Below are 15,082 nucleotides of genomic sequence, written 5' to 3'. Positions count from 1 at the left end.
TTGACCACACATGGATTACCACATATTAGGGATGCACCGAATCCAGGATTCCGCCTTTTTCAGCAGGATTCGGCCAAATCCTTCTGCCCGGCCGAAACAAATCCTAATTTGCGTGGCGGAGAGGGAAATCACGTGACTTTTTGACACAAAACAGGTAAAAAAGGTTTCCCCTTCCCACCCCTAATTTGCATATGCAAATTAGGATTCAGATTCAGTTCGGTATTCACCCCGAATCTTTCATGAAGGATTTGGGGGTTCGGCCGAATCCAAAATAGTGGATTCGATGCATCCCTACCAAATATACAAACCTGTATCTACTGGCAATTATAGCTTTTTTTGAAGTGGTTGAATTCCTCACTAACATCTAGGATATCTATTTTTTTGTGTTGCAGGGTAGTGAAGGACAAACGGTTTTTTTTATTCTTTGTAAACCTGCTGCTGAAAGTATTTTTGTTTTAACAATCTAATACACCTTATCACTAAAAATTCCAAGACTTACTATGCCCACAAGTTCTGATTTTTTTAGTTGAGGATTCAAAGTGTGCAAGGTTAACATCGGAGTGAGGACTGCATCGGCTGGTAGGCTCATTTCTACCGTCTGCGTTCCTGTCACTGATATCCAATTGTTAGGCCCTAGGGACCACAAGTGGATCAGCCCAATACAGCCCACCTCAAGGTGGGCGTATCAGGGAGAGATCCGCTCGTTTGGTGACCTCGAGTGTATGGCCAGCTTTACTAGCACTTGGCTAAACTGCCTCAAGTCAACATGTATCTTTGATCAGTCTGTTGCAGGGAGAATACATAAAACAAACTTCTGTTTGGTTGCTATGGTTTGCTGCAATATGTCCAGTGGTTAGTAAATGCGTTCTCTTTGGTATTTTGGTTTACAAAGTAATGTTTCCTCGTTTTAAACGCTTTAGAAGATTACTGTAGTTTAGAAAAAATTATGGTTTTCTGGGGTAAACGTTCCATTAGCAGCTCTTATATCTCTAAAGGCATACACAGGCCGATAAAAGCTGCCGACAGACCGAGTCAGCAGCTTATTGACCGGTGTGTGGGGCAATCCGATGGGCTTCCCCGATCGTGATCTGGCCGAAAGTCGGCTAGATCTCCATCAGGCAGGTTAAAAAACGCCTTCAGATTGTGGCCGCATCTGTGCGTTTATGCAGTCCCGTGATCCGCCCGCCCGTATCGGATGCATTATGATCCGATCGTTGGGACCTAGGGCCCTTGATCGTATCAGCCTGATATTGCCCACTTCAATGTGGGCAAATAGTGAACTCCACTGATAAATACAATTCTAAAAATCCCATAGGAATAAATAGAAAGTGAGTTTTTCTGTGGTGAGTTCTAACCATGCATTTTGATAAATCTGCCCCTTAAAGTGCAGATAGTGTATTGTGACTGCAAGGACTGAACACTCTTCATATGTTGTAGTCTTATAACTGGCAGTTTTGGAAAAGATATGGATTTATGGTATTCAGAAATACTGAATACCATATATAGTAAGAAGATAAAACATAAATATGAATCCCTGGGGTCTTCTGAACTGTTTAATTGTATAGTACAGGGATGGGATCTGTAATCCAGAATGCTTGGAACATGGGGCTTTCCAGATCAAGGGTCTTTACGGAATTTGGAACAGGATTCTTTTTGCCCACAATAAGGATTAATTATAACTTAGTTGTGATCAAGTACAAGGTAATATTTAATTATTACAGAGCAAAAGCAAATATGTCTCATTTACATTTTGTTTATTAAGATGGACCCATTGGAAGACAACTTTTTCTGTAATTTGGAGCTTTCTTGAATGGGTTTCACACCAATATAACATCGAACTACGTGGCACACAGAGACCCCAAAAAGAAAACAGCGAACATAATTTTGTTAAAGGGAATGTAAAGTCGAAAAATGTAATTCCTTTAAACAGGTCCACTGCCTAAGAATAAACCTATCTTCAATATACTTTAATACTCTGTACTCTTTTCATCAAAATCATGATTTTCTGTGCTCCAGCTCACATTCTCTCCATGTGCACAGATTTCAGCCTGCATGAATTCTTCAACCTGGTTGACCAGCTGGTGGTTGCTTTACTTTAAAACAATCTCCTCTCCTCCGTGTTCTGAAGTGTCAGGGAAGCAGTGTGTGGAGTTGTCAGGGAGGTTGGCTTTAGTCAAGAACGAACAGATAAATGAATCCCTAGTATGGCTTATCATTTTGAAGTAAAGCAGCCACCACCCAGGTTAAGGAATTCATGCAAGCTGAAGTCCATGCGCATGGAGAGAATGGGAGTTGGAGCACAGAAGACAACTGTTTTAATGAAAACTAAACAGATTTTTCAATTAAAGCAAATTGAACCTAGGTTTATTTTTAAACTAAAAATATCAGAGTAATGCAGAATGTTGTAAAAAATCAATAAACCAATCAAAGCAATTAAAGAAAATTATAGCACAGTGAAATCAGTGGTCAACATTCCGTTCAGTTTTGCTGTGCAGTGTTGATTATTCTGAGGCACATTCGCAACAGCAATGAAAAGGAGTGAGGAAACAATAATGCAACAAAATCACCAAAATTAATTACACACTGTGCATCACACTCACACCAGTTACACTGAGCAATAAAGCAGTTTTTAGAGAAAACCAGTAAATATGAAAGAAAGAGTGTATACACTCACTAAAATTGTGCTGTATCTGTGCTGTGAGTGAGTGAGCAAAAGCCTCATCCCAGCAAAATTGCTTAAAACAGTAACACATAATAATGAAAGTGTTTTAAAGCAATGAAAATATCATGTACTGTTGCCCTGCACCGGTAAGACTGATCCGTTTGCTTCAGAAACACTACTATATTTCATTAAAACAAGCTGCTGAATAGAATTGCAGAAATTGAAAAAAAGGATATAAAGCACAGGATAAATAGTGGATAACAGATAACATTACGTTCTACAGAGCTTATATGCTATCTGCTGTGTAACTTGAGCCTTTTCTCCTTTGAATAGCTGCCCCCATGGCTACACAGAAGCTTATTAATATAAACAATAGTAGTGTTTCTGAAGCAAACACAGCAGTTTTACCAGTGCATGGCAACACTGCATTATACAGTATTTGTATTACTTTAACAATTTGATTTTTCGATGCAAGCAGGCAGGAGTCTCTAAAGAACTGCTCTTATAGAGGGAACAATTAGACCACAGATAATGTGGGGCAGCACTGGGAAGAGTCTGGAAGTGATGTCTGATATTCTCCTGGGCCCCTGGTCTAATCATACCCAGAGGACCACTTGTTCCACCGCATGCCAGGGAACTCAGCAGAAATGCCTTGTTGATTTTAGAAGCAAGGTCAGTGTGATGATGCATTTGAATTGCAACATGTACCTGCTGACAAGGTGCACTGCCTGATAATACCCATACATAGATGGCCAGGGAGTATGGTCAAAACTGGGCAAACTGTACAATCAGCTTTATCCAGAACAAAGTAAATGCAAGCTTGCTGGACAAATAGCAAAGCCTATCCAAGTGGATAAAAATAATTATTTGGCTTACTGTACCAACACAGAGGATAAACACAAGGAACATCATCTGCAGAATAATTCTCAGGCTTAAGATCTTTGAACTTGCCAGCAGAACCGTATATGTGATACTTGATAACAGCTGACATCACACAGCAAAGTCACAGCAAAAAAAAGTTTAAAAGTTGCATACCTCCACTAACATGTACTTCATACAAAGAGTATCTAGGGGAAGACAGCATTCTCATGTCTGGGCGAAACTTCTCTGCCAGAGTTTCAATGACATCTTGTGTTGTGGCAGTGCTGGAAACTCTAATACATTTTGTGGCGAAATTTCCAGCTGCTTTATCTTGAAAGTAAAAGCGCATGACTCCATGAAACTCCAGATCCTAATAAAATGAGACAGGAAAACTTATTAGCTTTCAATATTATCTTTCAGTACAGCCTTCCTTTTACATTTCCCATCCTGCAAAATCAAGTATGACTGTTAAAGGCATGCTGATATTTCTGATCAGATTCTAATAAGGACCTATGCAGACCTGCTGGGTGAAGACCATATCAATGCGCCAACAGGATTTCCAAAGTTGCCCCATATATCTGGCCACTTTTGTGCAGCATATAGATTGGCCAGGGTATCACAAGGCCCCAATATATCACCCAATCAGCTGCCAACTAAGTCTAGAGGGGCAGAGTTGTCAGACTATACCAGCCCATATGGTTACCTTTAGTATTAAGAGCAGAGAAAGCCAATGCAATACATATTTACCAGGACTGTTCTTTGTCAGAGAGTGGCAGCAAACTATCCAATGTGCCATTAGCCACACTGTCCTTGCATCCCTGTGAATAAACTAAACGTTCCAATAGGCAGGTACAGGTATGGGACCTGTTTTCCAGAATGCCCGGGACCTGAGGTTTTCCAGATAACATGTCTGTCCATACCTTATGTCTACTAGAAAATCTTGTAAACATTACATAACCCCAATAGGCTGGTTTTGCTTCCAATAAGGATTAATTATATCTTAGTTTCAGTACATCATGCCACCCCACATGGAGTTATAGCACTTGAGCTTGGTGGGAATATACCAAGATATCGGAGAACTGAAAAGTAAGGAGAAGCTTCTAACAAGAAGAAACAATGCAGTGTTTAAAGGGTTTGAAAACCCAAATATAAAAGTTTTACTAATAATCATTTCGTACTGCTATAAAAAGCTTGATCTGTCTGACCTTTGAAATTTCTTGAAATACCAATATCTGACTATATGTAAATTGGAACCAATATTGCAGAAGTGAGCTTCCCTCCAGCTTAGATTCCAATTCCCACAATGCCTTGCATCTTCTGCTATTAACAGACCTGTAGCAAGTATAATCAAATAGGTATTGAAAGTGGTTGTTCACCTTTGTTTTAACTTTTAGCATGATGAAGAGAGTAGTATCCTAAGACAATTCACAATTGGTTTTCATTCTTTATTATTAGTGGTTTTTGAGCTATTTAGCATTTTATTCAACAGCTCTTTAGTTTGCACTTTCAGCAATTTTGGTTGCTAGGGTCCAATTACCCTAGAAACCATGCACTGATTCGAATAAGTAACTTGAATATAAAGAGGAAAAAAGCTGAATTGAAAGATAAATAATAAGAAGTAGCAATAACAAATATTTTTTATACTGTAGATGGGGTCAGTGACCCCCATTTGAAAGCTGGAAAGAGTCAGAAGAAAAATAAAAAATGAAGACCAATTGAACAAGTGCTTAGAAATTACCATTCTATAAAATACTAAAAGTCAACATGCAGGTGAACCACCCCTTTAAGGTATAGGTTTGCCTATGTAAACTTCCATACAGTAGACCATGCTACTTTAGGAAAGAGGGCAACCCAGAACACCCATGGTCACAGCATCCACAGTTCTAAGCATAGGCAGTTTCTATACATCTACATGGGAGGGGCACAGTGGCACCCTTTGTGCCATTGGCTTTATAAAAAAAAAAAAAAAAACTTTTAGCATTACTACCAATGGATCATTGTTTTTTTAAATGGCAATACCCATATGTTGGAGCCTTCTGGGCAACTGGTTTAATGGAACGCATAAGAAAGAGGTTTCAATCATTTTGATCAATGCAGTTTTACCTGAAATTCTCGCAACAACTAATTTTTACTGTATAAGTAAAAACTTTTCCTATGAGTCCCTCTTTTTCTATTAATTCAAAGCATAAACCTAATAAGACTACCATAGGTACACTTCTGTATTCCATTTACTTGACATGCTCTCTAAAAGGGAACCTATGCGTATGGTATTTAAGGACAATTTGAACTAGGTCTTCATTTAATCAATTAATTTCTTGCTCTATTTTATAGTTACTTTCCAATTTGATGTTGGACAAAGCACTACAGTTACATGGAGGCCTGGATTTTACAAAATAAAATTAACAGAACTGGGCCTGAATATAAATAAAATAAAATCATATCATTAGAAGCAGATGTTTTCCTTGTTGCCATGGTCTTGCAACCCAAATACCATTCTCATTTATACTTAACTAATTTAAATGAAATGCAGTGTGCCATAGGCATTTCCACAGACATTTGCCTTTTGACAGTCTGGGAAGCAGCTACCTCTGGGAAAGGCCAGTTTGCTTACGAAGAACACCTGCAACCGGGTTAGCTCTCTGCTATATTTACCCAGAGTCCAGGGCGATTACTCCTCGCGATCCCCAGTCACTGACAGACGCGGGAGAGGGCAGGAACTATTTGCTGCATGTTGCTTAAAGTGAAAACTTGCACAACTCTAACCAGCACCCACCTGGGACCAACGTGGACTACAGTGTGCGGAGACTTAGTTAATGCATACTACAACTTGAGGAACAGTGGATATTAATAGTTCCCTGGAGACTACTGCATCCCAAAGTAAATCAATACACTTACTACGCCAGGGTACATGACATGCACTCACGAATAGATTATATACTAATGCATGAACACCTCTTTTTCCAAGTACAATTCATTTTAGCATACAACTACCAAGATCTGTGGCACAACAACCTTATCTAGCGCAAACAGAACCCATTCATTTCTTTAGTAAATAAATGCCAAAATACCATTGATGACAACAGAGGACACTGGGATGATCCCATTTTGCTATGGAACACCACAAAAGCAGTTTTGAGAGGGCATTTGATAGCTTATGTGACCAAACGACAAAGAGAGGAACAAAATAAATTTCAACAGTTACTGAAAAATGTCAATCTGGCACACAGGACCTAGATCTCTACACAAGACACAGCTTTGAAAGAACAATAACTGGAAACTAAACAGCTCCTAGAAACCATATATATTTTGCCAAGCCAAAATAAAAATGGAATTCACAAAATACAAATTCTATAGATGGGGAAACAAAACAGGGAAAGCTGCTAACTAAGTTGACCAAATCAAGATCTAAAACCAAAAGCATACTCATACTACAGGATCCAAAGAACAGTACACCTATATCCAATCAACCTTTGAGAAATATTTTAAGAATGTATATTCTCATAGACAAGGCGTTAAGCAAAGATTCTCAAATTACCCAAATGCAAATAGACACGTTAAATGCACCAATAATGGCCACTGAGGTGGTGACCACAATTAAATCGCTAGCAGCCAACAAATCACCAAGCCCAGACGGTTACACATCATATCAAAGTACTATAAGACATTGAGCCCACATACCACACAATTGCTAACAAACGTATACAATGCAATTTTTCAGAAAGGTAATTTAACCAAAGAACAAACAGAAGCCTACACCACTCCAAAGCTGGCCATACATGGGCCGATAAAAGCTGCAGACAGACCAAATCAGCAGATTATTGGCCCGTGCGTGGGGCCCTCCTACGGAGTTCCCCAATCGATATCTGGCCAAAAGTCAGCCAGATGTCGATCAGGCAGGGTTAAAAATTCCATTGCATTTGTTTGCTGATGAGGTCCGGCAATCTGAATGCCCATATTAGCTGCTTTATGATCCAATCGTTTCCGCCCAGCGACAAATATCCTCTTCTTCGGGGGACTAATCTACTTTTCTAATATGGTGAATGGTTAAACATATAGACGAAAAGGCCTGTGGTTATAATCATGGATATTAAACACTCCATCTCCCAGACCACAAGAAAGATCATGCAGTAATGGTATCATAACTTACAGGACATACGAACAACATGTTTAATGGCACAATGCATGCACTGTTATACTGAAAATGTCTGAAATGTTGAAAATGTGATATTTTATCTAAAATGGCTATGGTCTACCTTTGTATAATGAATGCTCAAATAAAAAAAAAATATTAAAAAATTATATATATATTTTGGTTGTTTGTGTGCACAGTGTGATGGGTGGGTTCTTTCAAGAGGATAACTATACTTAAAATGAATTATCCTCAGTTAACCTAAGATTTTAACTAGAAACTGTTTGCATAAAAATATTTCTGTGCCAACAAAATTGTTGCATGTAACAATGTCACATCAGAGATTGTGTGCATGCACACAGTTTATAAAGTAAGAATCAGCCAGTTTACAGTTTTCCACATTGACTGTAGTGAGCACACAAGAGATTGTGATCATTAGAGAAAGACTGGTCCATGTGTTGGGACCCTGCAAAATGGTCAAAATGTCTTGATAAGGTTCTAGAAACCAACAGTTCTGTGACTAAACAAATTTCGCACAACTCCAGATTTACTTTCAATACCTTAAGAACAGTGGTAAAGTGTTTATCACAGCTGCTTTGCTGGGTTGGGGGTCCTTGGTTAAATACCAATTAGGACACCATCTTCAGGGAATTTGCATATCTTTCCCTGTCTCCATATATTTTCTTCTACACTCCAAAAATATACAGGCAAGCTGAGTTGCAAAATGTGTTGAAATGATGAGCTACACAAGAGCTAGAAAGCTAGATCTGTCCAGCCAAACTTCTTACAACTGAATGAGGATGAAATGCTGCAAAATCTGATGATGCTTGCCAATGTTCCCTCTAAAAAAAATCTTTTGTGCGTACATTTTAAAATTGCGCGCGGCAGGTCAGAATAAATGCAATATTTTTGGGGTTATTTACTAAAGTCCATCTTTTTATGGTCTGAGTTTTAAAAGGGAAAACAATTTTTGTGGGAAAAAAACCTCACATTTGAGATTTTTTTTATACCCCGAGTCCAAAAAAAAGAATACCCCATCTGAAAACTGCCGAGGTCATGTACAAGTCAATGGCAGATGTCTCTTTTACAATTCGAAGATATCATGATCAGCGCTGGGTTTCGCACGACAATCCAAAAAAAATCTTCGTTTTTGGGCGATAATGCAAAAAAGTCAGTTCTCGGACGTCAACAACTATGATTCAAATTTTTTTTTTGTGAGTTTATAGAACCTTTTCCCACACCAAATTTTTTGAATTATTTTATTGATAAATAAGGTAAAATTGTGGATAGGAGTTTGGTAAAAGTTGTTTTACTCAAATAATGAGAAAATGTCAGTTTTTAATAAATAACCCCCTTATTTTAACACAAAATTCTTTGTGCGCCCCGCAATTTTTCGTATGCGCTGGCCTCAATATGTGTGCGCACACACAGCTTAGAGGGAACACTGATCCTTACACTGTGATATCAATTATTATTATTATTATTATTAATTATTAAAGTGGTATTTTTTTGCTTCATGTGCAGAAAAAAAAGACAGAAAAGACACATAGTATATTTAGAAGAAAACATACATTTCCCACAGTCATGTTATTTGGATTAGTATCTGCCCCAATGGAGCTTAAGGTCCCCATAGACGCAAAGATTTTTCTTGGGCGAACGACCGATTTTAGTGCAATAGTGGGAATTAAACGATCATGCATCTAACGGTTTTTGTCCGACATCTGTGAGAAAATTGATCTGCCAGGTTAAAAAATTTTCATCGGTCACAGTGAAATCTATGTTTGCAGGGCCAAGCAAGCAGCTACGCTCAGTTTCCTGACAACATCGCTTGAAATGGTCTTTTTATTTGATGGACAAATCATACATTTAAACGATCGTTTCAAGAAAAGCTTGGTCTGACAATAACGAAAAGATCTTTTAAAAAGCTTTACATCACTGGACACTTGCAGCTTAATCCAGCAGCAGAGCTGTGTCAGAAGAGGAGTACTTCTTCCTTTAACTGTACTGTGAATGCACCGGTCGCTTAAGTGGCCATGGTGCCTAGAGCAGCACCAAACTAATATACAGCTCGAAGTGTGGGAGAAACCCTTTGCAGACATGGGGAGAAAATAGAAACTGCTTGCAGCTAGGGCACTAGCTGGAAATCAAACCTAGAATCCCAGGACTGCAAGGCAGCAGTGCTAACCATTGCACCACCATGCAACTGAAGGTGGCCATACACGGGCAGATAAAGCTGCCGATATCGGTCGTTTGGACCGATTTGACAGCTTATCTGCCCGTGTATGGGGGCTTCCGACGGGTCTTCCCGATCGATATCTGGCCACGATATCGATCGGGAAGGTTGGATTTTTAACCGACCGACCCGTCGGAGCCCCTTGGCGCATCGTAATTCGATCGTTCGGCCATACGGCCGAACGTTCGAATTACCCCCGATATAGCCATGCTGTTTAGTGGCATATCGGGGAAAGATCCGCTCGTTTGGCGATGTCGCCAAACGAGCGGATCTTTGAGTCTATGGCCACCTTAAATCCTACCTTTATCTGTCAATGCAAAAACATTAAACAAATCACCTAGATAGTTCAGCCCCTAGGGTAGACCTTACACAGGAAACTTTGTTATTGTCATATTGACAGGTCACATTCTACAAGATGAAGATGCCCATATATAAAACTAATGATAATAAAAAATCTGATTTGTAAGTTACATGAAAACATTTCTACCTGACACAACATGACTGTTGGGAGGGAACCCTTTATTCTAATTCTAATTCTAAGTTAAAAATTGATAGACTTCTGTTTTTCTCATTAAAATAGACTTACTGTCAGATGTAAACAATCTGATCTTTTAGGTGAGAAAGTCTGACCCACAAACTATTCCCATACACACACACAGATATAGTACAAAACAACATTTCGTACCATATTAGGTGCAATGCATTGCGGGAGACAAGGTGGCCAATATCTGCAAAAAACTTTGAAATCAGTTGTCTCGTTGATCGGCCAAGATGAAAGACAGAACATTGGACATGGTTTACTGCTGAATCGTCAGAAAGAGGAAGAATTCTATTGTTTCTACCTGTACATCGGCAAATTCAACTCTTACTGTTTGTAATGAAAATAAACAATCTGTCCTGCAACCATTTGATTGTAATTGTTATGTATATACGGCCAGCTTAATTCTGGCCCATAGTTTGTAAGGTCCATTGGAGCATAGACTGATATGAGAACAATCTTTGTAAGGTGTATGGCCCATAGTTTGTAAGCTCCATTGGGTCATAGGCTAATATGAGAATCTTTGTAAGGTGCTGCATAACAGGCCACTGCTGTATACATATATAAGAATAATAATAAAAAGTTTTCTAGCAGGAGGAATGTTATCCATTAAAAACTATAAGCAACTTTTATGTATATTGTTAGCACTACTCTGTAAGTGGTGTGCTGGTTTCTATTGGTGGAGATGTGATGAAATGTGTGTGTGTGGTGAAGTCAGTACCCCTTCTGGTACTATTATGGAAGACAGCCCTTCCATGAAAGCTTGAGTCTTCAAATTATGAAAGGTGTATTCTAGAATGAAGTTCATGGGGCCTCCTTCCTCTTGTGTTTCTAAAGGTTACATCTGCTCTCTGTCACTGTGTATACATATTTTTGTTACTGTGTATACATATTTTTGTTACTGTATTTATTGCAATGTTTACCCCCCCCCCCCATTTGTACAACTACTGTACAGGACCTCATACAAAGTAGCACTATATAAAGATACACATACGGTTTGCAGTCTTGGAAAGTTCTTGCTTTGACTATATGTACATACACACACTGTGCATACTCACTAGATAGATAGATAGATAGATAGATAGATAGATAGATAGATAGATAGATAGATAGATAGATAGATAGATAGATAGATAGATAGATAAGATAGATAGATAGATAGATAAGATAGATAAGATAGATAAAGATAGATAGATAGATAGATAGATAGATAGATAGATAGATAGATAGATAGATAGATAGATGATAGATAGATAGATAGATAGATAGATAGATAGATAGATAGATAGATAGATAGATGATAGATAGATAGATGATAGATAGATAGATGATAGATAGATAGATGATAGATAGATAGATGATAGATAGATAGATGATAGATAGATAGATGATAGATAGATGATAGATAGATGATAGATAGATGATAGATAGATGATAGATAGATAGATGATAGATAGATAGATGATAGATAGATAGATGGATGATAGATAGATAGATGATAGATAGATGATAGATAGATAGATGATAGATAGATGGATGATAGATAGATAGATAGATAGATGAAAGATAGATAGATGAAAGATAGATAGATGAAAGATAGATAGATGAAAGATAGATAGATAGATAGATAGATAGATAGATAGATAGATAGATAGATAGATAGATAGATATGCACACACTAGTATAGAACTTACAAACAGGATAAACATATTTTATAAGTGTGCTTGCTCCCAAGCTCCTGACAGACTGTAGCTGTATCACAAAAGTTGTCAGAAAAGGTCAAACGCAGTATAATTCTGCAAATGCAGGGTGCATTTATTTCCACACTACATGTTTGGAGTGACTGCTCTTTTTCAAGTGTAACGACTGTAGTTTGTAGTCTGTGTAACTTGTATTGTGCAGCTGCCAACTATTCCAAATGCACAGGGCCAATCCCTTTCTGTTTGGCTCAGGAAATGAAGCAGGCTTTTCAAAGCAAAGCAACTCCACAGGCGTTTTTCATTGTTCTTGTCACAGGAATGCAGCTTCCTGCCACTCACTCTGCCAGTGTTAAATAAAATCGGCGAAAAGTAAAAAGTTATTTTAATGGTGCATAGTGTATTCTGCTAGCCAATTACCTGTGGAGATTATTTGCACAAAAGAACAAGTGTGGAAGTGGCAAAGAAGGAGCAGGAGCTACTGTCTTTAGCGCAATGTGCTGCAGACACTGGAGCGACTGACACACGTCATCTCCCAAATCAGACAGCGCCGCCCCATACAGACACCGTGGACATTCCCAGCACCACACAAATTCGTGCCGTTTGGGAATAGACATGGGAAATGCACTAAAGCCCTGGCCGCCCTATTGTACATGCGCATGGCTGGGCTTTGTTCCCGCAGACTCCCTGGGGAGGGGCACTCACCTCGGTGGGTTGGCTGATCTCGAACAGGTCGAGCCGGTTGGCGTTCCAGTGGTTAATGATGTCTGCCAGTTTGCGGCGCTCCTCTTCTCGACTCGCCGACATGTTCGACCCGCACACCCGCTCCGCGTTATTGACAGCGCCAAAGTCCAAAGGTGAAGCAGAATTACAAAGAAAAAGAAGCACCGACGGCAACGAAACGATCCCCAATCCACTTGACGCATTAAAATATATTATTCCATAACAGCTGCCCTTTTAGGATCTCCCGGGTGAACGTGATCCGCGGAGCTTCCAGTGATCGAAAAAATAAAAACATCTACCGCAATTGTGTAATGTAGTTTTTTTTTTTTCAGGGTCAAACAAAATAAAGCAAATGTCGCAGAAAACGGGGTGCGACGGGCCTCCGCAATTTAAAGTATGTAAGAGGAATTCCAGTTCGATCAGGTTCAGCGTTCCAAGTTACTGTCTGCCCAGCTTCCTTATCTCCTTCCCTCCCACTGGCCACAAGCTCCTGCTGCCGCCGCTTTACTCCTCCTATTTGCACAAAGCTCTGCGCGTTCCTACACTGGGCTGCGCGCTCCCGTGTACAGACACAGGCTGGGCCGCTATATGACTTGCTGAGGGATTGCGTGTTGTTTGGTGCCTGCAAGCACATAAAGCATCGTGATGCCCACATCCAATCCCTTAGTATCACGTGTTTTACTCGCGTGGGCCACAGGCGGCCCTTTCACTTTTAAGCATCGCTGCTGCAGGATATTCTACAAATTCTAGTTCCCCTTCGCCGATTTATGCTACACCGAATTATTTTCTTGACATGTCCTTCCGCCAAAAGCTGTATATTATAGACACATTTTTCCAAGTCATTTTAAGCTAACATTCCGGTCCCTAAATCCTAGTACATGCAGCCCCCGCTTTCTAATACTGTATGCAGAAACAGCCAGTCCATGAGCAGGTGCATCCACACAGGTTTCCCGGAGCTATGGAAAAACTGGAAAGGTTCCGGGAGAGTAAAATGAACAGCTTCCCTAGGGGAAATCCTGTTCAGCGCACTTTTCCTGCATGGAGACGTTCCATGCATCTAAACGAGCATTCCAGGCCCATTAGCCAGCATTCCAGGCTCTGACACCTTGGGCAAATTTACTTGCCTCCGAAGTTGCGCCAGCGTTGGCTTCGCCACACTTCGCCAGGCGTAGATTCTCCAGGGCTGCGCAAATTCACGAAGATCAGAAGTGGCGCACAAGTTACAGATTGTTTGCGAAGTTGCGCTAGCGATTTTACGATCAGCGGTTCGAAGTTACACTAGCGATGCCTAATTTGCATACGGCGCCAAGTTAAAGTACAATGGGCATATATGTAGCAGCAAATACATTACACTACACAAGGCTGGGAGAGCTTCATAAAATAGAGTTGATATTTTGCCCTATACATGTGCCCACTGTATAGTTTAGGTGCCATATGTTAGGAAATGTAGGGGGGAAGGAGGGTACCCCCAAAAAAAATTACAATCTTTTTCAGCCTATCACCCTTAAAAAAGTAAAAGACGCCAGCGTTTTTTGGGACTTTTCCAACTTTTTTTAAGCAAGTCCTATCTACTCTATTGCACTTCGCCTGGTCTGAGGTGGCGATGTAAAGTCTGGCGCAAGAGGTAACGTTCACGAAAATCCGCAACTTAGTGAATTAGCGTAGTTAGGTCCCTTCGCCAGAGCGCTACTTTGTCTGGCGTAAGGGTGCAAAGTAGCGCTAGAGTAGGTCCATTTACTCCAGCATCCGTTAGTAAATCAGTGAAGTGGCATAAAATCACATCACGCTGGCGAATTTTTGAAATTTTTTTGCCCCCTTGACTACAAATAAGTATTATAGGTAACAGCTAACACCTATTCTGAAAGGAAAGTGCTAACAAGTATTCCTGGTTTAATAACAAGCATGTGGGTGCTTAAACAACTCAGGCGTTCTGGCATTAATGAAGAAATATAATAACAGGTTCACCAACAAACATTCTGGCCAACATATAACTAATAGGAATTCTGAGCTCACCAATAAGCATTCTAAACATTGCACTCATATTTTCCCTGTACACATTGATAATTATTTCAATACAGGTCCTATGAAGTGTTGCAATGCAATGTTCTATGCTATGGCATCACCTGATGTGTGGCACACCTTCTGCTCTTGATTACTGAGGGTTAAAGGCTCTCAATTTTGGTTTTAAAGGGATGGTTCACCTAGAATGGCTAATTCTAAGATAGTTTTCCGTTGGCCT

At 39.7% G+C, this 15,082-nt stretch overlaps 1 protein-coding gene across 20 annotated transcripts in view; it reads right to left on the bottom strand.

Annotated features, from left to right (window-relative positions):
* The window catches only part of afdn.S (afadin, adherens junction formation factorS homeolog), a 91,551-nt gene extending 77,809 nt beyond the window's left edge, over nucleotides 1-13,742 (bottom strand). For 6 of the 20 annotated variants that reach the window (XM_041564474.1, XM_041564482.1, XM_041564472.1 and 3 more), the window contains exons 1-2: nucleotides 12,826-13,739; nucleotides 3,698-3,893 (exon numbers count right to left, since the gene is read on the bottom strand). In XM_041564474.1, the coding sequence (XP_041420408.1) occupies nucleotides 3,698-3,893; nucleotides 12,826-12,927 (298 nt within the window). In that variant the 5' untranslated portion in view covers nucleotides 12,928-13,739. Of the gene's footprint in view, nucleotides 1-3,697; nucleotides 3,894-12,825 lie in introns of all 20 variants that reach the window. The other 14 variants (XM_041564467.1, XM_041564470.1, XM_041564469.1 and 11 more) reach the window with 5 other exon arrangements.
* Between the last annotated feature and the right edge of the window lie 1,340 nt (nucleotides 13,743-15,082).

This window comes from Xenopus laevis, chromosome 5S (genome assembly GCF_017654675.1).
Source record: "Xenopus laevis strain J_2021 chromosome 5S, Xenopus_laevis_v10.1, whole genome shotgun sequence".
NCBI lineage: Eukaryota > Metazoa > Chordata > Amphibia > Anura > Pipidae > Xenopus > Xenopus laevis.
Note: the sequence above shows the minus strand (reverse complement) of the source record. Positions and strands in the feature narration are given on the sequence as shown.